The sequence below is a fragment of the Ipomoea nil genome, unplaced genomic scaffold (assembly GCF_001879475.1).
Source record: "Ipomoea nil cultivar Tokyo-kokei standard unplaced genomic scaffold, Asagao_1.1 scaffold2921, whole genome shotgun sequence".
Taxonomy (NCBI): Eukaryota; Viridiplantae; Streptophyta; class Magnoliopsida; order Solanales; family Convolvulaceae; genus Ipomoea; species Ipomoea nil.
Window position 1 is genome coordinate 1,509,002 of NW_017619349.1, and position 18,929 is coordinate 1,527,930.

The window sequence follows — 18,929 nt, forward strand, 5'->3', positions numbered from 1 at the left end:
CATGTTTTTTATAAAATAATTATATATAGGCCCTGTTTGGTAAAATGGCTGATAGCTGTTAGCTGATTGTGTTAATTAGAAGGTATAAATAGTTGATAACATTAGCTGATTGTAAAAAAGTGTTTGGTAAATTAGCTGTTAGCTGTTTGGTATAATTTCTTTTCTCAAAAAGCAAATTGAAAAAGTTGCTTGGAGTAGCATTTTGAATCTGAGCCTTTTGGAGTTAGAAAAAACTAATTAACCAAACATTTATGGTAGGGAATACCCCGACCGACATGCCTTTGTCCTTTTCTTCTTGTCTTTGCAGGTTGCAGGTCAGGTTTTTTGTGAAGAACCCGGTCGGTTCCCGACCGGGTAGTACCCGATTGGCGTTGCCGACCACCGAGCGGTACCCCTTAAGCGAGAGAGCTGGTGAGAAACACGTGGCGGCTCTACGCGTTGACAGGCAGGGCACCCGGGAAGGCGACACGTGGCTGCTACGTGGGAGGCATGCCGGACGGCCGGATTTGTGTCTCCGGCTCCGCGGCTATAAATACCCGCGATAGCAACAGTGTGAGGGACTTTGGACGATCGATAGGTTGTTGTTAGAGAATCCCGACCGCAATCAGTCGGTACTCAGAGCAACCACTTAGATTGTACTTAGGGTCTTCACCTCGATCAATAAAAGACATTTACTTGCTTTATTTGGTCGTGTTTATTTAATTATCGCATTACGTGACAATTAGTATTATCAATTTATATTGATATTTTAACTAAATCAAACAATTAATAGTGGTCAAATAAGCCAAAATTGATCTATAGACCAATTTTTTTACCAAACAGGGCCATAGAGTATGCACCAAATAGACCCTTACAAAACACCACAAGGTTAATCAGCCGCCAACCAATTTGGCTAAAATTACCTATTACCCCATCTATATATCCTTCTATTTTCAGTAATATCTATATATTACGGAATATCATTTATTTAAGAATTAAAACACATTAATTGATCGCTGGATAAGAAGTCTCACACAACACAACACGTGCATGCGGCTAGTATTAAATACAAGAGAGTGAATGAATTGGGAAATAAAATCTGATTAAATTAATAATATTTAAAACAAAATTTTATGCATCGCTACAAACCACAGCCACAAGACATGGTTAGGTTGATTGGTTCATGTTCACAGTATGCATTACTATACCCTCATCATAAAATGCTACAAATCAACCTACAATACAAAGATTGGTTCCATTTCATGATATGCATTAATATACCCTTTCTCCAATCAACACTATGAAAGGTTGTGTTTCATGTGGGGGCTTCTATACTCGTCAATACCTGGACAGTAGACTGGGCATTTATCCATCAGAAGTAATGGTTTCCATATACTTAAACCACATGACCGGCGAGATTTTGGCTGTTATTTGGCCGTTGATGCTTCTTCCCCAATGCTACCCTCTTGGATCAGCTAGCAAAGCAGAACATTTTGTAATTGATGAGTTTGAATGTAAGAGCCTGCTATTTACTAAAAAAGGCAGATAGAGTGGAAAAAAAAAGTGAAAAGAGAGTGGGATTTTGCAATACCAAGGAACCAACTCGCTCGTATGCTTCCATTGCTTTTGGATCTTCTTCGTCTTCATACCCTACTTGTAGTATCCTCGGACCATTCACGGACCAAAATGCACTTCGACCGGCCTCCTGAGGGAATCAAGTGCAGAAAGAGGGCACAACGCAAATCACCATTAAAATGTATGTAAATTATAGTGAAATACACCATTCTTTTTAGAGGGAAGGGTCAAATAAGCTCCTAAACTTTACTTGAAAAGTCAATTAAGTCCTTAAACTTTCAAAAGGTACAATTAAACTCAAACATGTTATTTTGGAGCATTAAAGCCCAAACCGGTTGGTGACCTGTAATTGCAGGTCAATAGGGTTCCGGCAACCCTCTGACCAATTTCCGAGGACAAATACCATCGACTGGCGACCATCAAAAGGCCAACTGGTCACTGGAGAAGGCGACCAACTAGTCATTGGAGAAGGCAGACCAACTGGTTGCTGGTGTTTGTCCCCGGAATCTCGCCGGAGTTATCGAGGATCGTCTTCAATGCTCCAAAATAACATGTTTATAGGTTTAATTGCAACTTTTGAAAGTTTAAGGACCTAATTGAATTTCCAATAAAGTTTAGGGGCTTATTTGACTCTTTTCCCATCTTTTTAATTCAATAGCCAAGGAATTTACTGTGGGTGACATCCTCCCAAAAGCACATGCCAAGTTTACCTGTAAGACGAGTAAATAAATAGCTTCCAATGATTGTACACGAATTTCAGGATCAGTCACAGGTTCGCGCTCAATGGAAAGTGCACTTGCAAGCTCAAGTGGCATTTTAGATGTGTCTTGCTCAGTATAGATCTGTTGCAAGTCAATCAACAAGTGGAAACAAATTATTAACTTCATCTGCATTTAGAAATTATAACAAAAATAATCATAATCATCATCATCATCATCATGCTACAATAAACATTATCTTTAATACCCAACTGAAGATGTTGGAAAGTGAAGAAATGAAATGAAAAAGAAGGCAGATGAGTCTTCATTAGTTATTCCAAACTCAAAAACACAAGTACACCTAGAGTATATGACCAACCTAAGTACTACAGCAAACCATCTTTAGTACACCCTTATAGTCATGTTAAGAATGTCTCGTCCCATCAAACAAGCTTCTTGCCATTACCCTTCTGTTCTAAAGCCCCTTTGAAATCATACGAGTGATGAGATGAGTACTTAGTAGAAAAATATGCAACTCTTAACAGGTATCAACATCATATAAAACTTGTGGAGATTCATTTTTAGCTTATAAAGGTAAAAAGCATTTGGAGTATCAGAATATGAATCAGTAAGTCACCTTATTTCCAGCAACTGGCAATAGGAGAGTTGGCCATAGAAACTCTGAAATTAAAAGCAAATTTTGTAGCTGATTTTCAGCTTCAAAGCAGCAGTTACGAATAGTTCCGGAGACCTATAGTAAAAAATTACTGTTAATATTAAAGAAAAGTTGCATTCCATAATCTCTACTTCATTATTATCCATATTGAATTAAAATGGATTTCTCACACACTGACACACACCCCTTTCTTTCGCAGCATGCTTCCTGAATCAAACTGCCGAATAATCTGCTTCAGAAGTCCTCGCTTGGGGTCCAGCAGAAGTTTCCTCCCTTCTTCTCTTTTTGAAATGTTCACCAATACAGAAGCCACATGCTCAAAAGGATCACCTGATGATCATAGGTTTTGATGAAAAATAATCTAAATGTCAATCAATAATTGGTTTATGGATTCAATCTATTCTTCAGGCTTAACTTTTTCTAACCAATAGGTAAGCGAAAGGATGTTCCCAGCTACTATGAAACCAAAATCGTACTATTTAGGCATGTGTTAAGGTTTATCTTATAAACATCATGAATTTCAGATAGTAGAGAAAACTGCCACGATTCCCGGTGTTACTACTTCTTAGATACCCTCATCCTTCTCTTCCTCATAGCCACCATAAGTGAAAATGTGAAATGGTCCTTTCCCAATCTCCCTCTGTCATTTACTTGCTCATTTTGTCAAATCAGGTGACCAAAGTTGTAAAATACAGGAAACAAGAAAAGAGAACCTACTGCAAAAGCCAAGGAAAATAGACTAGGATCTTCACACACCTTTATTCTCACTGGAGGATGAACAGAATGACCTCACGAGCTTCATGACATATAGGCCATGTATCTTGTCATCGCCCGACTAATTGACCAGGTAAAGAAATCAAGAAATTAGGAATAAGATTAAAATCCTATCAAGAGCTTATTCATCTTTAAGAACATGTTAATGTCAAATGAACAAAAAGGGAACAAGAAATAACCTTAATAAGGGAGTCAACACCGGCATCCAATTGTGTGAGATTGACAAGAAGCATAACCAGAAAATGAATAATTTCACAATCCTTCTTATAGAGAACCTCCATAACCATTTTGACCATACTCATCTCGACCATCTTACCTGCTAACTCTGGCTTTTGTGACAAATTCACAAGAGCTTGTGCTCCAGGTTCAGAAACCACCTAAATTGAGTGATCAAAAGAGCCAGGACAGAAAAGTTAATCATCCATAAGGAGATAGACCAAATTCCTTCATATATTACTTAAGACAAAGGCCACTACCTTGATATAGGACCACAAGTAACACAAACGAGAGGTATTGTTGATGAATTTTACACAAATCAGAGACCAACTATCTTATATAAAAGCTTTAGCCAATTCCTGAAATTATTGGGAAAATTGTAATTTATGCCCCTCCGTAATATGTCAATTATCAATGTCACTCCTAAATTATTAGTGGTGTAAATGTTGCCCCTCAATTTTCAAACCAGTACATATATTGCTCTTCCCGTACGAACGGGAGGAAAATTGAGGGGCAACATTTACACTACGAGAGGGGCAATATATGTACCGTTTTTGAAATTGAGGTTACACCTCTAATAATTCAGGACTGACATTGATAATTTGCATATTATAGAGGGGCATAAATTACAATTTTTTCCGAAATTATTTGTTCCTCATAGATATGAACTGTGTTTTTATCTAATTGAAACAGAAATAAACACATAAAAGCTACCAGGAAAAAAAAACCTTGTTTTCACCGAGCAGGCGTGACAAAGGCGGAAGCACAATGCTGGAGTATCTTCCCAGAGATTGCAGCCCATCGTCGGACCCCGTATAGTCACGAAGAATATCTACAGCCGCTTTCTTGATCTAAATTTGAGTGGTTTATATACACATACAAAACCAAAACCCTCGAAGTTTCAGTGGTATATGCAATAGATAAACACGATATTTATATATATGTGGATGAGAAATAATGCTTACGGGGGGAGAAGGAGATGAGAGGAAGCCAATGAGTTCTTCAAGTTCAGTCGCCATTGATGATTTCCTTCACAGCCGCAAACGTAAGACTACTGTCAGAGCCGCCACTGCAGGTTTTTCTTGAGCTCGGTAGTCTTTGCGACAGTCAAACGAGTTCTGAAACGGCGTCGTGAGGGTGATAGCATCTCAACATCTCCCTCGTTTTTATTTTCTTTTTTTTTTTCCTCATTAAAATAAAGAGTTAATACTCAATATAGTCATCGACCATGATTTTACTCAATTAATTTAGTCTTTGTTAAAAATTATGTTAGTTGACGATTAGAAATAGGGTTGTAATGGTAATTTCTCATTACAGTTGCTTCTCTCTTACTTCTCTACTACTTCTCTAAGGGCTAGGCATTCAAATCCAACTAAAAGAGCTATTTTAAAAAATTATAGGCAAATATTTATTTATTTAGGGTTGAAATTGATTTGGTGATGAAGAACTCCATTTTTTCGTGGAGCTTAATAAGGGGAAGAAGAATGAATAATCCCAAATGAGATGATGGATGAGAAATTACAATAAGGACCCTATTTCTAAAGTGGTTTAAGTCCCCAAATGTTTTGAATGAAGACTCAACTATAATATTAAAGTTGTGCCAAGGACCTTGTGGTTTAGTAACACCAAATTGCTTTCTCTTGTAGGTTCGAGCCTTAGTAGAGGCTATATCAACTCTTTGTGCTTTAGTAGGTTGAGAAAGTAGTTATGAACAGAAACTGCATTGTCGAGTCAGTAGTACTCAAAAAAAAATATTAAAGTTGTTCGATTTGTGGAATGTTGACCAACATATTCAATTAATAGATGTCTTCTATCCATTTGGTGACAACAAGGGAAATGAGAAAAGTGTTCAAACTATCCTTGAACAGTGCAAGTTTCCACTTGGAAAAGTGAAAATTTTCAAGTTTTTAGAAGAGATCTAGGGAAGAAGAGCATAAATAAGTTGGAACCTAACAAAGAGAGATATCTTCCCTGTTTCCTTAAGTTTTCATTCAACATAGCTTTGTCTTCTTCCTCTCCTCTCTCTCTTCTTCTTCTTCTCCTCATTGTTGCAGTGTGAAACCGAGCTTCTCCAAGCTCCAGTAAAGATAACACGAGAGTGCTAACAGATTTAGTTTGATGGCCCGTATATTACTACACTTCCGGCAGACGCTTGATTGGCAGCACGATTGCTTCCAAAATTCTTGCGATTTGATTCTCGTGCTATCCTTGAACCAAACTGTACATAGAAATGTAAGATAACTTATAATATGACTCAATTACGCAAAGCAGTCTCATCATTCAGGAATAATAAATCAAGGAATCTGAAGATCATTCTGGTTTACTGTTTAAATGGCCATTGCTTCCAAGGATATAAAGAAATTATGAAGGAGCTTGGGTGATATTTGAATTGGATATCCTGGTTTAGTTCCCTTGTGATGAAATTTTGTGCATACTGCAAAGTGCAAATCAAATGTAAAGTTCAGAAAGCACACCTGGATTGCTCTTTTGGGCAGAGAAGCTGCTTCAGATAATCCAAGCAACTGGGCAATCTTCATAAGAAAGAAGATTTCAACAGCATTCAGATATGTACATGGCATGGATACATAACTCAAATTTACAGTTTTTATATTTAGGGTCGGTTTGAAAACCAGAAAATATATTTTTTGTAAAATGATTTCCAAAAAGTGAGTCGTTTTCCGGAAAATATTTTCATGGACCAGGGTCCACCTTGTATTGTAAAATGAGCATTTTTTTCTTTGACTAAAATAAATATTTTCCATTGTATTTATTTTTCTTGAATAGCCAAACATCATAAAATCCGGAAAATGACTTCAGGAAGTCAATCAAGTAATTTTCCGGTTTCCAAACCAACCCTTATTTCACATTGAAAACTACCAGCCAGGTATATGTTTGTTTGATTTTTTTTAATAAAAAAAATTCTGTAACCAGATATGTAAAAAGCTAGATTTAGAATTGCAGTGTAAACTAAAAATAAACTTGAAAGAAGAGAAAGACCTCTCTCAAGATTTTCTTATCGCCGACACCACTTGGTTGATTCAGGTCAGCAATCTCCCACAAAGGAATATCAAGCAATGTCCTTATAACGTCCTCATCCAAGAAAGGAAATCTAGCCTGAAAAACATATAACAAGTGCATTATTAACTGGAAAACGCTACCGAAAAATGAAATACTAGAGTTACTGACATACCTCCTTGCCATTGTCGGCAATGCATCTATCATCTCGTCCTAGATTCCTCTTCCAAATCCTTTGCATGTCTAATTTCATTTCCTCACTCAACCCTAGCCAGCTATTTATTAAGCACAATGAACCAACCATTTGGAAGGAGCAAAAGACCCGTAATAAAGCCACAGTTGTAAAAGATTAAGAATTAACAGCATTATACCATGTTGGATAGGGGCCCAGAGAACCAGTATAATCACATTTTAATGCCCGTGAGCCTATTGGAGATGGAACATTTAAAAATCAACACATTCTCTAAACTCACCTTCCATTTCTAAATTTTGTCCTATGCCGGCCATATCCAGCACACTGCTCATCGGCACCAGAGCCTACCAGGAGAACCCTGGCGTCAGACTTATACTTGATACGTTCAAATCTTTCTCCATTACTAGCGCTCGTGTTTTGATACACCCAACCATCACCACCAGCTGCCAACCATAGTGCTATTCCAATATTCAGGTCCTGAATCAATTTTTAGGAATGACTTCAACATGTGATATAAAGTATTGTATTTTGATGAACAGACTGCTTCCCATTTTTTGGGTTTCTCCTCACATTTGTTTATAGCTTTTGGAAGTGTATAGCTAAACACCTTTATATCTCCTACATTTGATTAGTTTTTATTTCTTAAGTTAATAAATACAGTCCTTTATTGTAACTATGACCATCAATAATGCCAAAAGAGTAAATATCCAAACAACTTTTCTTTTCCAAGAACTCTCAACATACATTCAACTGAATGTCTGAATGTATTAAAAGCTCTTAGCAATAGTGATCTATTTGGATAAGTTTCAATTGGGCAAAAGCAACATACATCTTTTACTAGGAGAGATCATGTATGAAAATGCTTAGAACAGCACAACAGTCACAAGAAATGTACCATGTAGGTCTTTGCAGGATTTATAAGTGACATGACATGTTTTGTTTCGGAGGTCAACTTTAGAAGATCGGCATCAATTTCTACAAGTTTCCATCTGCAATTCAGACATTTCTACAAGTCAAACACCAAAGTGATTAAAAAAGAGAGACAAACGCAAAGATCATTACAGATAAATAAGACACAGAGCAGTAGCGACACAATAGAAGAACACATCGAATATTAACTCCAACAACCCTGGTAATGATCCAACATTCCAACTAGAGGGGCGATCTCATTGGATTTAAAAAAAAAAAAAAAACAGAGGTAAGCCTAAATTACTGCCTTGCTGAAATACCAAAACAGGGTAAGGAAAATTACTTTCGAAGAGCCATGAGCATTATGCCATTATCAACACACATCTTCAATATAAATGCCTTCTATTTCATGCAGAAGGACAAGGATAACTGCATACCTTCTTGATGGGGCAATTCTTTGAAGTTCCTTTAGACCTGCCCTAGCAGAAATTCTATCAGGGGCACACTGACCATCAAAGCTTACATTAAGTAGATCAATTTCATCTACATCCAAAAAGCAGAAGAAAGAATAAATTCTAAACCAATACTCTAGAAATAAATGATTCTTGATTAGGCAGCGAGAAAGGAGCTTAAAAAATAATTGTATAATTAAAATTCAAAAATATAATCCAGCAGATACACATAAGCACTCACATTCAGCATCCATGCACTGATCCATCAACGCTGCTAGTATCATAGAATCCAATCCGCCAGAAAAGAGCAGCGCTACTGGAGCATAGTTTTTATGATCACATCCAAGTGAAACTGCCTACATTAAGGAACATTATAAATACAACAAGAATATTATGAATATATTTAAAAAATTGAAAAATTAATAACATTTTTTATAAGTTTATAAAAAAAGTAATTGTAATTGAATCATGGTAAAAATTGGTTCAATAAAAGGAAAAAGGAGGCAAGGAGCAATAGGTAAAAGCAGCTTGTTTGACATAAAGAAAAGAGTTTATTCTTCGCAATCTTGTCCATTCCAGCATTTCCAAAAGCAAAAGGAAAATGTACTTCTGTGAAAATGTGGTGCATCAAACTCAAAGCACCAACAGGAATTACTATAGAAACAAATACTCCCACATTCACAAGCTAGTGCATCAAACGTAAGGCAGGAAAGGTCTTCAAAAGACATACAACAAGAAAGGAACATCAGAACATTAGTTTCAGATGTACCAAAAAAATAGAAAGAAACATTTTTTTCCTTTCTATAATTATGTATGAAGCATGGCACATGAGTGTATAATAGCAACACAAGTTCACATTAGTCAGTTGGAAACCTGATAAACTGTATCATTTGAAGTTCGTTTCATTACAGATTCTCTTAAAGCATTCATCACTTTCTGCAGTGGCAATGTAGATGAACACTGTATACGACCTGAAACTATTGGAAGAAAAAACTTGAGTCATGTTTGAGCCAAGCAACATGAAAATCAAATACTAGAGATTCCAAAGCATCTTAAATGTCATGGGACTCATGGCATCTAATTGCAAATAGTAAGAGTATGAGTATCACAGTTGTTTCTAACTGCATGCATAACATTAAACAATATAATTCAGTTCAAGTACTACCAGAATTATTGGGATTATTATCCTGCTCACGGCAAGAGACCTCTATCCGAGAAATGTGCAGTTCCTCTGGGGTGGGTTGTACGCAAGTTCTCTCCCACCTAATCAGTTCTTTAAGTTTTGGATCAGGCCAATCATGTTTCCTAATGTCACCAACCAAATCTCTATTGGTTTGATAAGCACCAATAGATAAACTGTACACTCCACATGGAAGTTCTTCCCAGAAGTCCACGCTATAACTTTGTTCACAGTCACAGAAGCCTGTAAGTAGGACTCATAGTAGACCATATATTAAAATATTGTATGAATGCAAAAATAATGGTTCATTATAGAGCATGCTTATAGATTGAAAAAAATTGCCAGCTGATGGCACATGCAAGGTGGTGTAGACTGTAGAGATATCAATGGTTTCTCCATTTCCTCTCTTAGTAGTTTATTTACCCTTTCCTAGTGATTGGTTTCCATTATCATCTGTCGAAAGCCCAACTCATAGTACTTGGGCATATTTTGATCTTAGCGGGGGAAAGACTGTGACACACCATGCCAACAGGCAGATATGATGTACCAAATGAACCTAATAGGCCGAGAATTTCAAGTCAAATTAGGTCTAAACAAAACACCCTAAATTGTTTAACCTTTGCAAATTTGCTGTTAGATTCATTATTAAATATTAATCTACCATTCTAATTATTGTCTAATGAATGTGAGAATTCACATAACTATCAAGGAAATTTTGCTAACGAATTACAGATTTTCTGAACTAGTATATACTAAGTAGAAAGAAGAGAAATGTAAAAGTCCATTGACAACTATGCACCTGAGCTTTCACAAGTTGAAGAAGGTGGTGACACAGAAGATAGCAGAAAACGAGAGTCCTCCTTAGTAGGCCAATGAACAAGAAGGCTCCGCCTGCCAAATGCATCTCTTCCAAACCACAATGTCTTTGAGCTATTCTACATGCAAGGACACAAAATTTCAGTAACACAGGCTTTAAAACGATGCATAATTGCAGCATTTAAAGTAAAGCTGAAAAGAACTTACCACTCATAGTACCTGCCAATATATCATAGCCCATGGTCCCTTGATTCGAGAAAGAAGCTCAGGAATTGAGCTCTGCAGTTGTCCATCAGAAAAATGAGATCTATTATGTCCACTTGAAATACAACAGCAGCATTCTCTCAAGGATTGCATCAGAAACTCCGTGTCATTGCCATTGCTAGCCACACAAATACCTCCAAAAACTTCACCTATAAATTACAATTTAAAAAAAAAAAAAAAAATCAGCTTTGGAAGGGAGAACTAGAAACAGGATGCATCGCCATTATGCCATACATGATACAGCTAATACCAAAGGATCTCATTTCACATATAATATTATCAGAATTCAGCAACAAGTTACATTTCCATTATCCAAATATGTTTTTTGTACAAATTAATCATCTTAATCATGTGTGAACACAGCATACACATATGAAAAAGCCAAAAAGGTACCAATGATTTTTTATGCTTCAAGACAAAAACGCACTAAAACCATATGGATTATCATTTTTCCACATGCAATAAACATGATAATAACGTAGCTTAATAACAATAATAATGTAAGCCGTACCATTGTATACAAGAATATTTCCACATTCATCCACCAAAGGCTGAACAATAGGATTAACTCCTCTAAGCTGCAATGTAGCCCCAATAAACCGTAATTCTCCAAACAATTCTTTACCACAACCATTACTGAGCTTGATGTCACTTTTTTTACTACAATTTTCATTATCAGTAATAGCAACAATTTCACATTCCCCTTCACCAAAAAAAGAGGTTTTGGAATGAAGAAACACAGTCTTGCTTCCTAAGCTGTCTGGACCTCTTCTACGCAAAGCAGTTTTGATATCTTCCTCTAAAAACAAAGCCTGTTTGATAAAATGTCAAAACAAAACGGAGAAATACTCGCGCAAATGCATAAATGTGAGTCAGTGCATCAACTTTCCGTAAAGTAAAATTACCTGCTGATGAAATTGAGGGGTCGGAGAGATGAAATCTGGGAGAAGAGACGATAAGTCGATGCGAATTCCGGAAACAATCAGCGCAATTCCACACATGTCGCTATCGCCTCTGTAATCTGCAGTTTTGCTTAAACCCTAATTTTTTATTTTTTGCTGCTGTGAAGCTCGAATTAGGGTTTTGCATGAACTAAATTGAGTAATTCTCTGTTCGTGTTTATTGAATACGAATATAATTTTTTTTATGGGAAAAAAGGACCGACAGCCTCCGTAGCATAGTGGTAGTGCGTTCGCTTCGTAAGCGAAAGGTCGCGAGTTCGATCCTCGCCGGGGGCTATTAGTTTATATATATAATTAAAATGTACTCCGTAATTACAAACCAAAACCAAAAAAAGCGCAAATTAACTACGAGATAGCATAGCACATGCACATCCCTTGCGTTGCTAAATCCCACCCTAATTTCTTAATTGAACTTTATGCATTCTACCTAACCTTTTTTGAGAATAAGAGAGGTCATTCTAGTATTTTCAACCTTACTTGGTATTTAAACCTTATCCTAATAACACTACTTTACATTTCTCATATTTGACAAGAAACACACAGCTCTCTACCTTCTCTATGGATTATTCGTGGGCGCAAATTATAACTACGAGTTAGTATTTTAATGCATAGCGGGTTCCAAGATGGAAATGTGTCACTTGTACTTTTCTAAGAGCATCCACATTTGTGGATTATTCACGGATTTTAAGAATGAGAGTATCAAAATGAGCGACCGCCTCCGTAGCATAGTGGTAGTGCGTTCGCTTCGTAAGTGAAAGGTCACGATTTTAAGAATGAGAGTATCAAAATGAGCGACCGCCTCCGTAGCATAGTGGTAGTGCGTTCGCTTCGTAAGTGAAAGGTCACGAGTTCGATCCTCGTCGGGGGCTATTAATTCCAAAAAATATAATTAAAATAAAAATAAGGGTCAAATAGACCATTGAACTAAATTATATAATTCAAAACATCCACATTTATGTGGATTATTCGCGGGCACAAACTAACTGCGAGTTAACATTTTAATGCCATAGCGGGCTCCAAGATGAAAATGTGCCACTTGTACTTTTCTAAGAGCATCCACATCTGTGGATTATTCACGGATTTTAAGAATGAGAGTGTCAAAATGAGCAACAGCCTCTGTAGCATAGTGGTAGTGCGTTCGCTTCGTAAGTGAAAGGTCACGAGTTCAATCCTCGTCGGGGGCTAGACCATTGAACTAAAACATATTATTTAAAAAAATGAAGAAGCACAAATTAACTACGAGTTAACATTTTAATGCATAGCGGGCTCCAAGATGGAAATGTGTCATTTGTACTTTTCTAAGAGCATCCACATCTGTGGATTATTCGCGGATTTTAAGAATGAGAGTGTCAAAATGAGCGATAGCCTCCGTAGCATAGTGGTAGTGCGTTCGCTTTGTAAGCGAAAGGTCATGAGTTCAATCCTCGTCGGGGGCTGTTAATTCCAAAATATAATTAGAATATAAATAAGGGTTAAATAGACCATTGAACTAAAATATATAATTAAGAAAAATGAACAAGCACAAATTAACTACGAGTTAACATTTTAATGCATAGCGGGCTCCAAGATGGAAATGTGCCACTTGTACTTTTCTAAGAGCATCCACATCTGTGGATTATTCACGGATTTTAAGAATGAGAGTGTCAAAATGAGTGATAGCCTCTGTAGCATAGTGGTAGTGTGTTTGCTTCGTAAGTGAAAAGTTGTGAGTTCGATCCTCTTCTGGGGCTATTAATTTTAAAATATAATTAAAAATGGAAATAAGGGTCAAATAGACCATTGAATTAAAATATATAATAAAAAAAATGAAAAAGCGTAAATGATGGAAATGTGCCACTTGTACTTTTCTAAGTGCAACCACATTAGTGGATTATTTGCGGATTTTAAGAATGAGAGTGTTAACATGAGTGATCGCCTTTGTAGCACAGTGGTAGTGCATTTACTTCGTAAGCGAAAGGTTGCGAGTGCAATCATCATTGGGGGCTATTAATTTTGGAATATAATAGCACACATTAACTATGAGTTAGCATTTTAATGCATAGCGGGCTCCAAGATGGAAATGTGCCACTTGTACCTTTTTAAGAGCATCCACATTTGTGGATTACTAATATATTGTTGGTTTTATGATTTTTAGGCAGTCAACGGCGGGCCAACACAACTAGGGTTGTGCAATCGGTTAATTGAAGTTTTTAAAAGTTTAACCATTAACCGAATCGAAGTTTGTAACCGAATCAATGTTTTTTGACCAGTTAATCAGTCAGTTGTAGATTTAGTAGATTTTTTAAAAATATTTAACAATTTAATATATATCAAAATTTTATCATGTTAAATTTATATATATTTAATTATATTGTTCGACGCTAAAAAATTTCAATTATATTGAGTAAGCTAGTAATAGTTGGTTGGTGATTTCAATATTTGATCTTGATTTTGTATGTGTGGGCTTTTTTTTTTTGGAGGTTTTAATTTTTAATTTTTTATTTTGAGTGACGAGGGAAACATTTATGACAGGATTGAAGGGTTCCAAATTTTTATTTTTTTTTTGAAAACTTAAAAAATTATTTTCTTAAAAATGAAATTTCACATAATATTTTCCTAAATTAATAAACACCAGAACAACGCACTGGTCAGCGACGCCACGCCTCGCCCCGACCCTTCCTGCAATCCAATAACCCAACATCACAACAAATTCCCCACAGAACCCAAGGCAAAACAAAACAATTTCTTTGCTCGGGTTTCAATCACGCAACACACCTTCCGATACAAATTCATGTCTTCTTGAAAAAAGGTGAAATCTTTTTTGAAGTGTTATCTTTAAATCCACGAGTGCACACATCCACTGTTCACCTCTGCAAGTTAAAGATCATTCATTGTGATGTTCAGTGCGGTTTTTACAGCTCAGTTTTATCTGAAAATGCATTTCTGGATAATTGGGGACCTTTCAAGGTTTTAATTGTTGTTTCATTTTGTAGTTGTTTAGGTACAAGTGGAAAATTATGATTTTTTTTTTCTCTGTTTTCTGATTTTGATTTTTTTGTTTGACTTATTAAAGTTATCTGAAATTTGCTAATGTCATGATTATTCTTAGGTTGAATTTGACCTAAAATATAAATCAAATTTTAATGAAAGTCAGAGGTTTAACAGTTATGGTTCCTAGGACCCTAGCTTATGATGCAGTAGAAAACAAGAACATTAGTCTTTGGGATTTCCAGTATAAAAATAAATGCATAGGTAGGTGTATAGATGGGTGAATGGTTTTCATTGCCTTGCTGCTTTATACTCCCTTTCTTCCATTTTATCTGTCTTACTTACTATTCATTGGTCAAACAATTCTTTCTTCTTTGCTTGTTTCTATTAGGTTTTCTTATAAATTTTTAAATTTGAATTTTTGAGTTTAATAGTACTTTTAATATAGTTTCTATATATATAAATTTTACATACTACTTCTAAACTTAATATTATGAAAAATTAAATTGTAAATAATTGTAGTCAAGCCTCGTTAACTGAACCCGACACGTAAAATGGGACGCAGGGAGTAATAAACTAAGCAGATTTAGTACAACAATGAAAAACTTGGGATCTGTTGTTCCAGGCCATGCTTCACGAGGAAAAGTAATTTTGCGGGTTTAAGTATGGAGTTCATTTTCTAGTAACAAAACTTAGACATTGGAATGGGAGAACTTAGGACTTTCTTCTTTTTTGGAATTGTTCTGTTTATGTAATTATTAGTTCATAGAATTTATTATCTACCTGAATTTGATATGCAGTGTTAATTCAAAATGTAAATGGATGGATGTCTTGACAAGAAGAGTGGTTAGTGCTTTATGTTACTCAGCTGAGATCCATAAGGCTGCATTACTGAAGAAATGTTAATTTTGAGTTTATGGCTATGAGGCTATCGTTCCTCTGTGAGACCCAAGTTGTTATATAAAACGTTAAAGAAGCAAATGGCAGAACCAGAATATCATTCTCTAACTTCAGATGCTGTTGAACCTAGGTCTTCTTTTAGCCATCAAAGGTTAAATGCTAACGTCAATGGGTCTGGGCTTCCTGGCCTTAAGAAGAGGGGGCATGGTATTGGGAATCGATCTTGGATAAAGATTGACCAGCATGGGAATTCAAAGGTTTTGGAATTGGATAAGGCGACAGTAATGAGACATTGTTCTTTGCCAGCTAGAGATATGCGGCTTTTGGATCCTATGTTTATCTATCCCTCAACTATATTAGGTCGTGAGCAAGCTATTGTTATTAGTCTTGAACAGATTAGATGTATCATCACGGCTGATGAGGTTATACTGATGAATTCTCTGGATGCAAGTGTGCTCCATTACCAGTCAGAATTGTGCAAACGTCTTCAAACGAATAAAGATCAGTCTGGTAAAATTCCTATATTGTTTGATGTTGAAATTAAGTCCTCAAGAGCCATTCATCCCGCTTTAGAAATAGTGTCATTTATTTTTTTTTGAATTTTCTCAATCATCTTGCATTATTGTCACCAAATTTTCGAACTAGGAGTAAACGTGCTGTAAGTTTCACTAAAAATAAATGTGCTTAAAGTAAAAGATGTACTACTCTGGTACTCTATTCTGTTGGAACGAGTTATGGTTCCTTTTGAAAATTACGGGTACTTTATGATTTGTTTCTGAAATTTGGTTCAGATGATCTTCCGTTTGAATTCAAGGCTTTGGAGCTTGCTTTGGAACTGACATGCATGTCGCTTGATGCTCAGGTATGCATCTTCCAATGCCATATGCCATTTTTGTGTTAAATTGGAAACGGGAATTGAAGCATGTGCTCCATCTCAACTAAAAACCTAAGCTGATAGTTGGATTGCACAATGCTCAACACGCCCCTTCACGTGTGCGATGGGTTCCAAGCAACACGTGAACCGTAGTCGCTTATCGGGTGACGTAGAGATTTGAACCCTTGACCTTTGGTCTAGCTCTGATACCAAATTGAAGCATGTGCTCCATCTCAACTACAAGCCTAAGCTGATAGTTGGATTGCACAATGCTCAACAACCGGAAAAAGGATATTGGTAGATTGTACTATAATAGGCTCACTTGCTGAAGTCCAGTTTGTTAGATTGGTAAATCTAAATAGCCTTGATTATCAAAGAATTGTATTTTAGAATGGAAGAAATCAGGTTAGATGTATTGGTGAAACATTTCTTTGTCCTTATTTAAGTGATACAAAAGTATGAATATAAAATTTCATCGCTAATAGGATTATCCTTCAAGAAAGACAAATTGTATGTAAGAATTCACTGGCTTTGACAGCATTGTAAATATCATAGGTGAAAGAATTAGAAACCGAGGTCCACCCAGTGCTTGACGAACTTGCATCATCTATAAGCACTCTTAATCTGGAACGTGTCCGTAGATTGAAAGGTCAACTGCTCGCCTTGACTCAACGAGTCCAAAAGGTTAGACTGTATATTTCATTGCTTTAGGTCATTATTGCTCGGGTAACTTCTTATACTGCTCGTACAAACTTTTCAATTCATCTCCAGGTTTGTGATGAAATAGAACACCTAATGGATGATGATGGAGACATGGCTGAGATGTATTTAACCGAGAAGAAACAGAGAAAAGAGGGTTTCCTTACTAGCGATCCATATGATCGCATTAGTACTTCTCGAAATATCAGATTACCGCCCAAATCTGCTCCGGTATCACCTGTGGGATCAAATAGCGGTGGAGGGCAGAGATTAAAAAGGGCTTTTAGCAGTATCAGCTCCAGCAAACATGGAAGCTTTATGAGTTCATCCAGCAATGGAGAAAATATCGATCAACTTGAAATGCTGTTGGAAGCATATTTTGTTGTCAGTGACAATACACTCAACAGCTTGCTGTCGGTAAGAGTGGCATAATTGAACCTCTACTTTCTCGCTCCAAATCTCTAAGTGTTGCTCATATGCGTTTTGGAGTAGACTGTTATTCACCAGATTGCTTAATGAATATCGTTGTTTTTAATATGAAGCAAAAATAATTTGGTTCCTCACCTTTTGTTCTCCGCCGATGCAGCTTAAAGAATATATTGATGACACAGAGGATCTGATCAACATAAAACTGGTAAGACCATATTACTTAACCACGCCACCCCAATTTTTTAATTTTTTTATTTAAAGGGAAAATTGTACTTTTCGTCCCTAAGTTATAAGGTAATTATAAGATTCGTCCCTACAAAACTCGTTGCAAATTTCGTCCTTTTTTCTAACAGGTCGTACTCACTATACGTTGCAAATTTCGTCCTTTTCTCTAACCAGTCGTACTCACTGTCCCTAAGCTATAACTGGCGTTGCAAATTTTGTCCTTTTTCTAACAAAACATTAGGGACGAAATTTGCAACGTCGTTATAGCTTAAGGATGAGAAGTGAGCACGACCTGTTATAAAAAAGGACAAAACTTGCAACGTCAGTTATAGCTTAGGGACCGTGAGTACAGCTTGTTAGAAAAAAATGACTAAATTTGCAACATCAGTTATAGCTTAGGGATGAGAAGTGAGCACGACCAACAAGTAGGAACGAATCCTACAATTACCCTATAACTTAGGGACAAAAAGTGCAATTTTCCCTTGAAAAGAGACATATTTGCTGTATATTCTTTAGCTGTGATGTGGTTGTCATTGCGATATTTGTTCATGTGTAACACAGGGCAATGTCCAAAACCAGCTTATACAATATGAGTTGCTTCTGACAGCAGCTACATTTGTGGCCACAATATTTGCCATGGTGACTGCAGTCTTTGGGATGAACTTTGAAGACACAATTTTTAATGACCCAGAAACATTTAACTGGGTTATTGCTATAACTGTAGCATTTTGTGGGGGTTTATATTCTTTATTCTTGATCTACTTTAGGAAGAAGAAAGTCTTCCCATTGTAAAGTTTACATTGGATTTGAATGGATCCAGTTCTTAGCTTTCTGTGGCAACATTGAAGGCCACTGTCCAAAATAACACTTCCACAATTAAAGAAAGCTTGCAAATCTTCTCTAAATACACTGGATTACAAAAATTACCATTTCTAAACATTCAAGTTAATTGTTTTCAATATTTTTGTGTTAATTTTTAGGTTTAAACCCTAAACTTGCGGGCCCCTCACCCCATGCCCTGGGGATTGTGAGAGAAGGTAAATTGCGAAATGTGCCTTGGTGATGCAAGGCCAGGGTCTGAGTGCTTGCTTTTTGCCCCAAGGCTGAGATCCTTCCTTAGGTTTAA

The 18,929-nt window shown here is 36.4% G+C and overlaps 3 protein-coding genes and 4 non-coding genes across 9 annotated transcripts; 5 read left to right on the forward strand and 2 right to left on the reverse strand.

Moving 5' to 3' along the window:
- Positions 1 to 1,403: 1,403 nt before the first annotated feature.
- LOC109161004 (protein HGH1 homolog) lies at positions 1,404 to 5,033 on the reverse strand. The gene is made up of 9 exons (XM_019309302.1): positions 4,884 to 5,033; positions 4,647 to 4,769; positions 3,882 to 4,079; positions 3,685 to 3,763; positions 3,113 to 3,258; positions 2,890 to 3,003; positions 2,265 to 2,396; positions 1,571 to 1,684; positions 1,404 to 1,454 (listed from the first exon to the last, which is right to left on the reverse strand). The coding sequence occupies exons 1-9, from the start codon at positions 4,935 to 4,937 to the stop codon at positions 1,407 to 1,409; spliced, it is 1,008 nt and encodes a 335-aa protein (XP_019164847.1). The 5' UTR covers positions 4,938 to 5,033; the 3' UTR covers positions 1,404 to 1,406.
- A 635-nt stretch (positions 5,034 to 5,668) lies between these two features.
- On the reverse strand, positions 5,669 to 11,821 carry LOC109160999 (asparagine synthetase domain-containing protein 1). 2 transcript variants are annotated; one of them, XM_019309298.1, is made up of 14 exons: positions 11,653 to 11,821; positions 11,259 to 11,559; positions 10,703 to 10,896; positions 10,467 to 10,602; positions 9,653 to 9,910; positions 9,361 to 9,458; positions 8,729 to 8,843; positions 8,473 to 8,578; positions 8,022 to 8,115; positions 7,407 to 7,603; positions 7,109 to 7,208; positions 6,916 to 7,032; positions 6,393 to 6,449; positions 5,669 to 6,136 (listed from the first exon to the last, which is right to left on the reverse strand). In XM_019309298.1, the coding sequence occupies exons 1-14, from the start codon at positions 11,746 to 11,748 to the stop codon at positions 6,029 to 6,031; spliced, it is 1,977 nt and encodes a 658-aa protein (XP_019164843.1). In that variant the 5' UTR covers positions 11,749 to 11,821; the 3' UTR covers positions 5,669 to 6,028. The 2 variants fall into 2 exon arrangements, with proteins under 2 accessions (XP_019164843.1, XP_019164842.1); XM_019309297.1 differs by having other exon boundaries at positions 9,361 to 9,464; positions 11,653 to 11,748.
- Positions 11,822 to 11,913: 92 nt separating this feature from the next.
- Positions 11,914 to 11,985, forward strand: TRNAT-CGU. The gene has a single exon. It is a non-coding gene; the product is annotated as a tRNA-Thr (tRNA).
- Positions 11,986 to 12,506: 521 nt separating this feature from the next.
- TRNAT-CGU lies at positions 12,507 to 12,578 on the forward strand. The gene has a single exon. It is a non-coding gene; the product is annotated as a tRNA-Thr (tRNA).
- Positions 12,579 to 12,821: 243 nt separating this feature from the next.
- On the forward strand, positions 12,822 to 12,893 carry TRNAT-CGU. Its single transcript has one exon. It is a non-coding gene; the product is annotated as a tRNA-Thr (tRNA).
- Positions 12,894 to 13,073: 180 nt separating this feature from the next.
- Positions 13,074 to 13,145, forward strand: TRNAT-UGU. Its single transcript has one exon. It is a non-coding gene; the product is annotated as a tRNA-Thr (tRNA).
- A 1,169-nt stretch (positions 13,146 to 14,314) lies between these two features.
- On the forward strand, positions 14,315 to 18,708 carry LOC109161001 (magnesium transporter MRS2-5). Of its 2 annotated transcripts, none has more exons than XM_019309300.1 (7): positions 14,315 to 14,497; positions 15,477 to 16,086; positions 16,368 to 16,438; positions 17,006 to 17,134; positions 17,222 to 17,566; positions 17,736 to 17,783; positions 18,365 to 18,708. In XM_019309300.1, the coding sequence occupies exons 2-7, from the start codon at positions 15,657 to 15,659 to the stop codon at positions 18,593 to 18,595; spliced, it is 1,254 nt and encodes a 417-aa protein (XP_019164845.1). In that variant the 5' UTR covers positions 14,315 to 14,497; positions 15,477 to 15,656; the 3' UTR covers positions 18,596 to 18,708. The 2 variants fall into 2 exon arrangements, with proteins under 2 accessions (XP_019164845.1, XP_019164846.1); XM_019309301.1 differs by lacking the exon at positions 14,315 to 14,497 and adding an exon at positions 14,514 to 14,655.
- Positions 18,709 to 18,929: the final 221 nt, after the last annotated feature.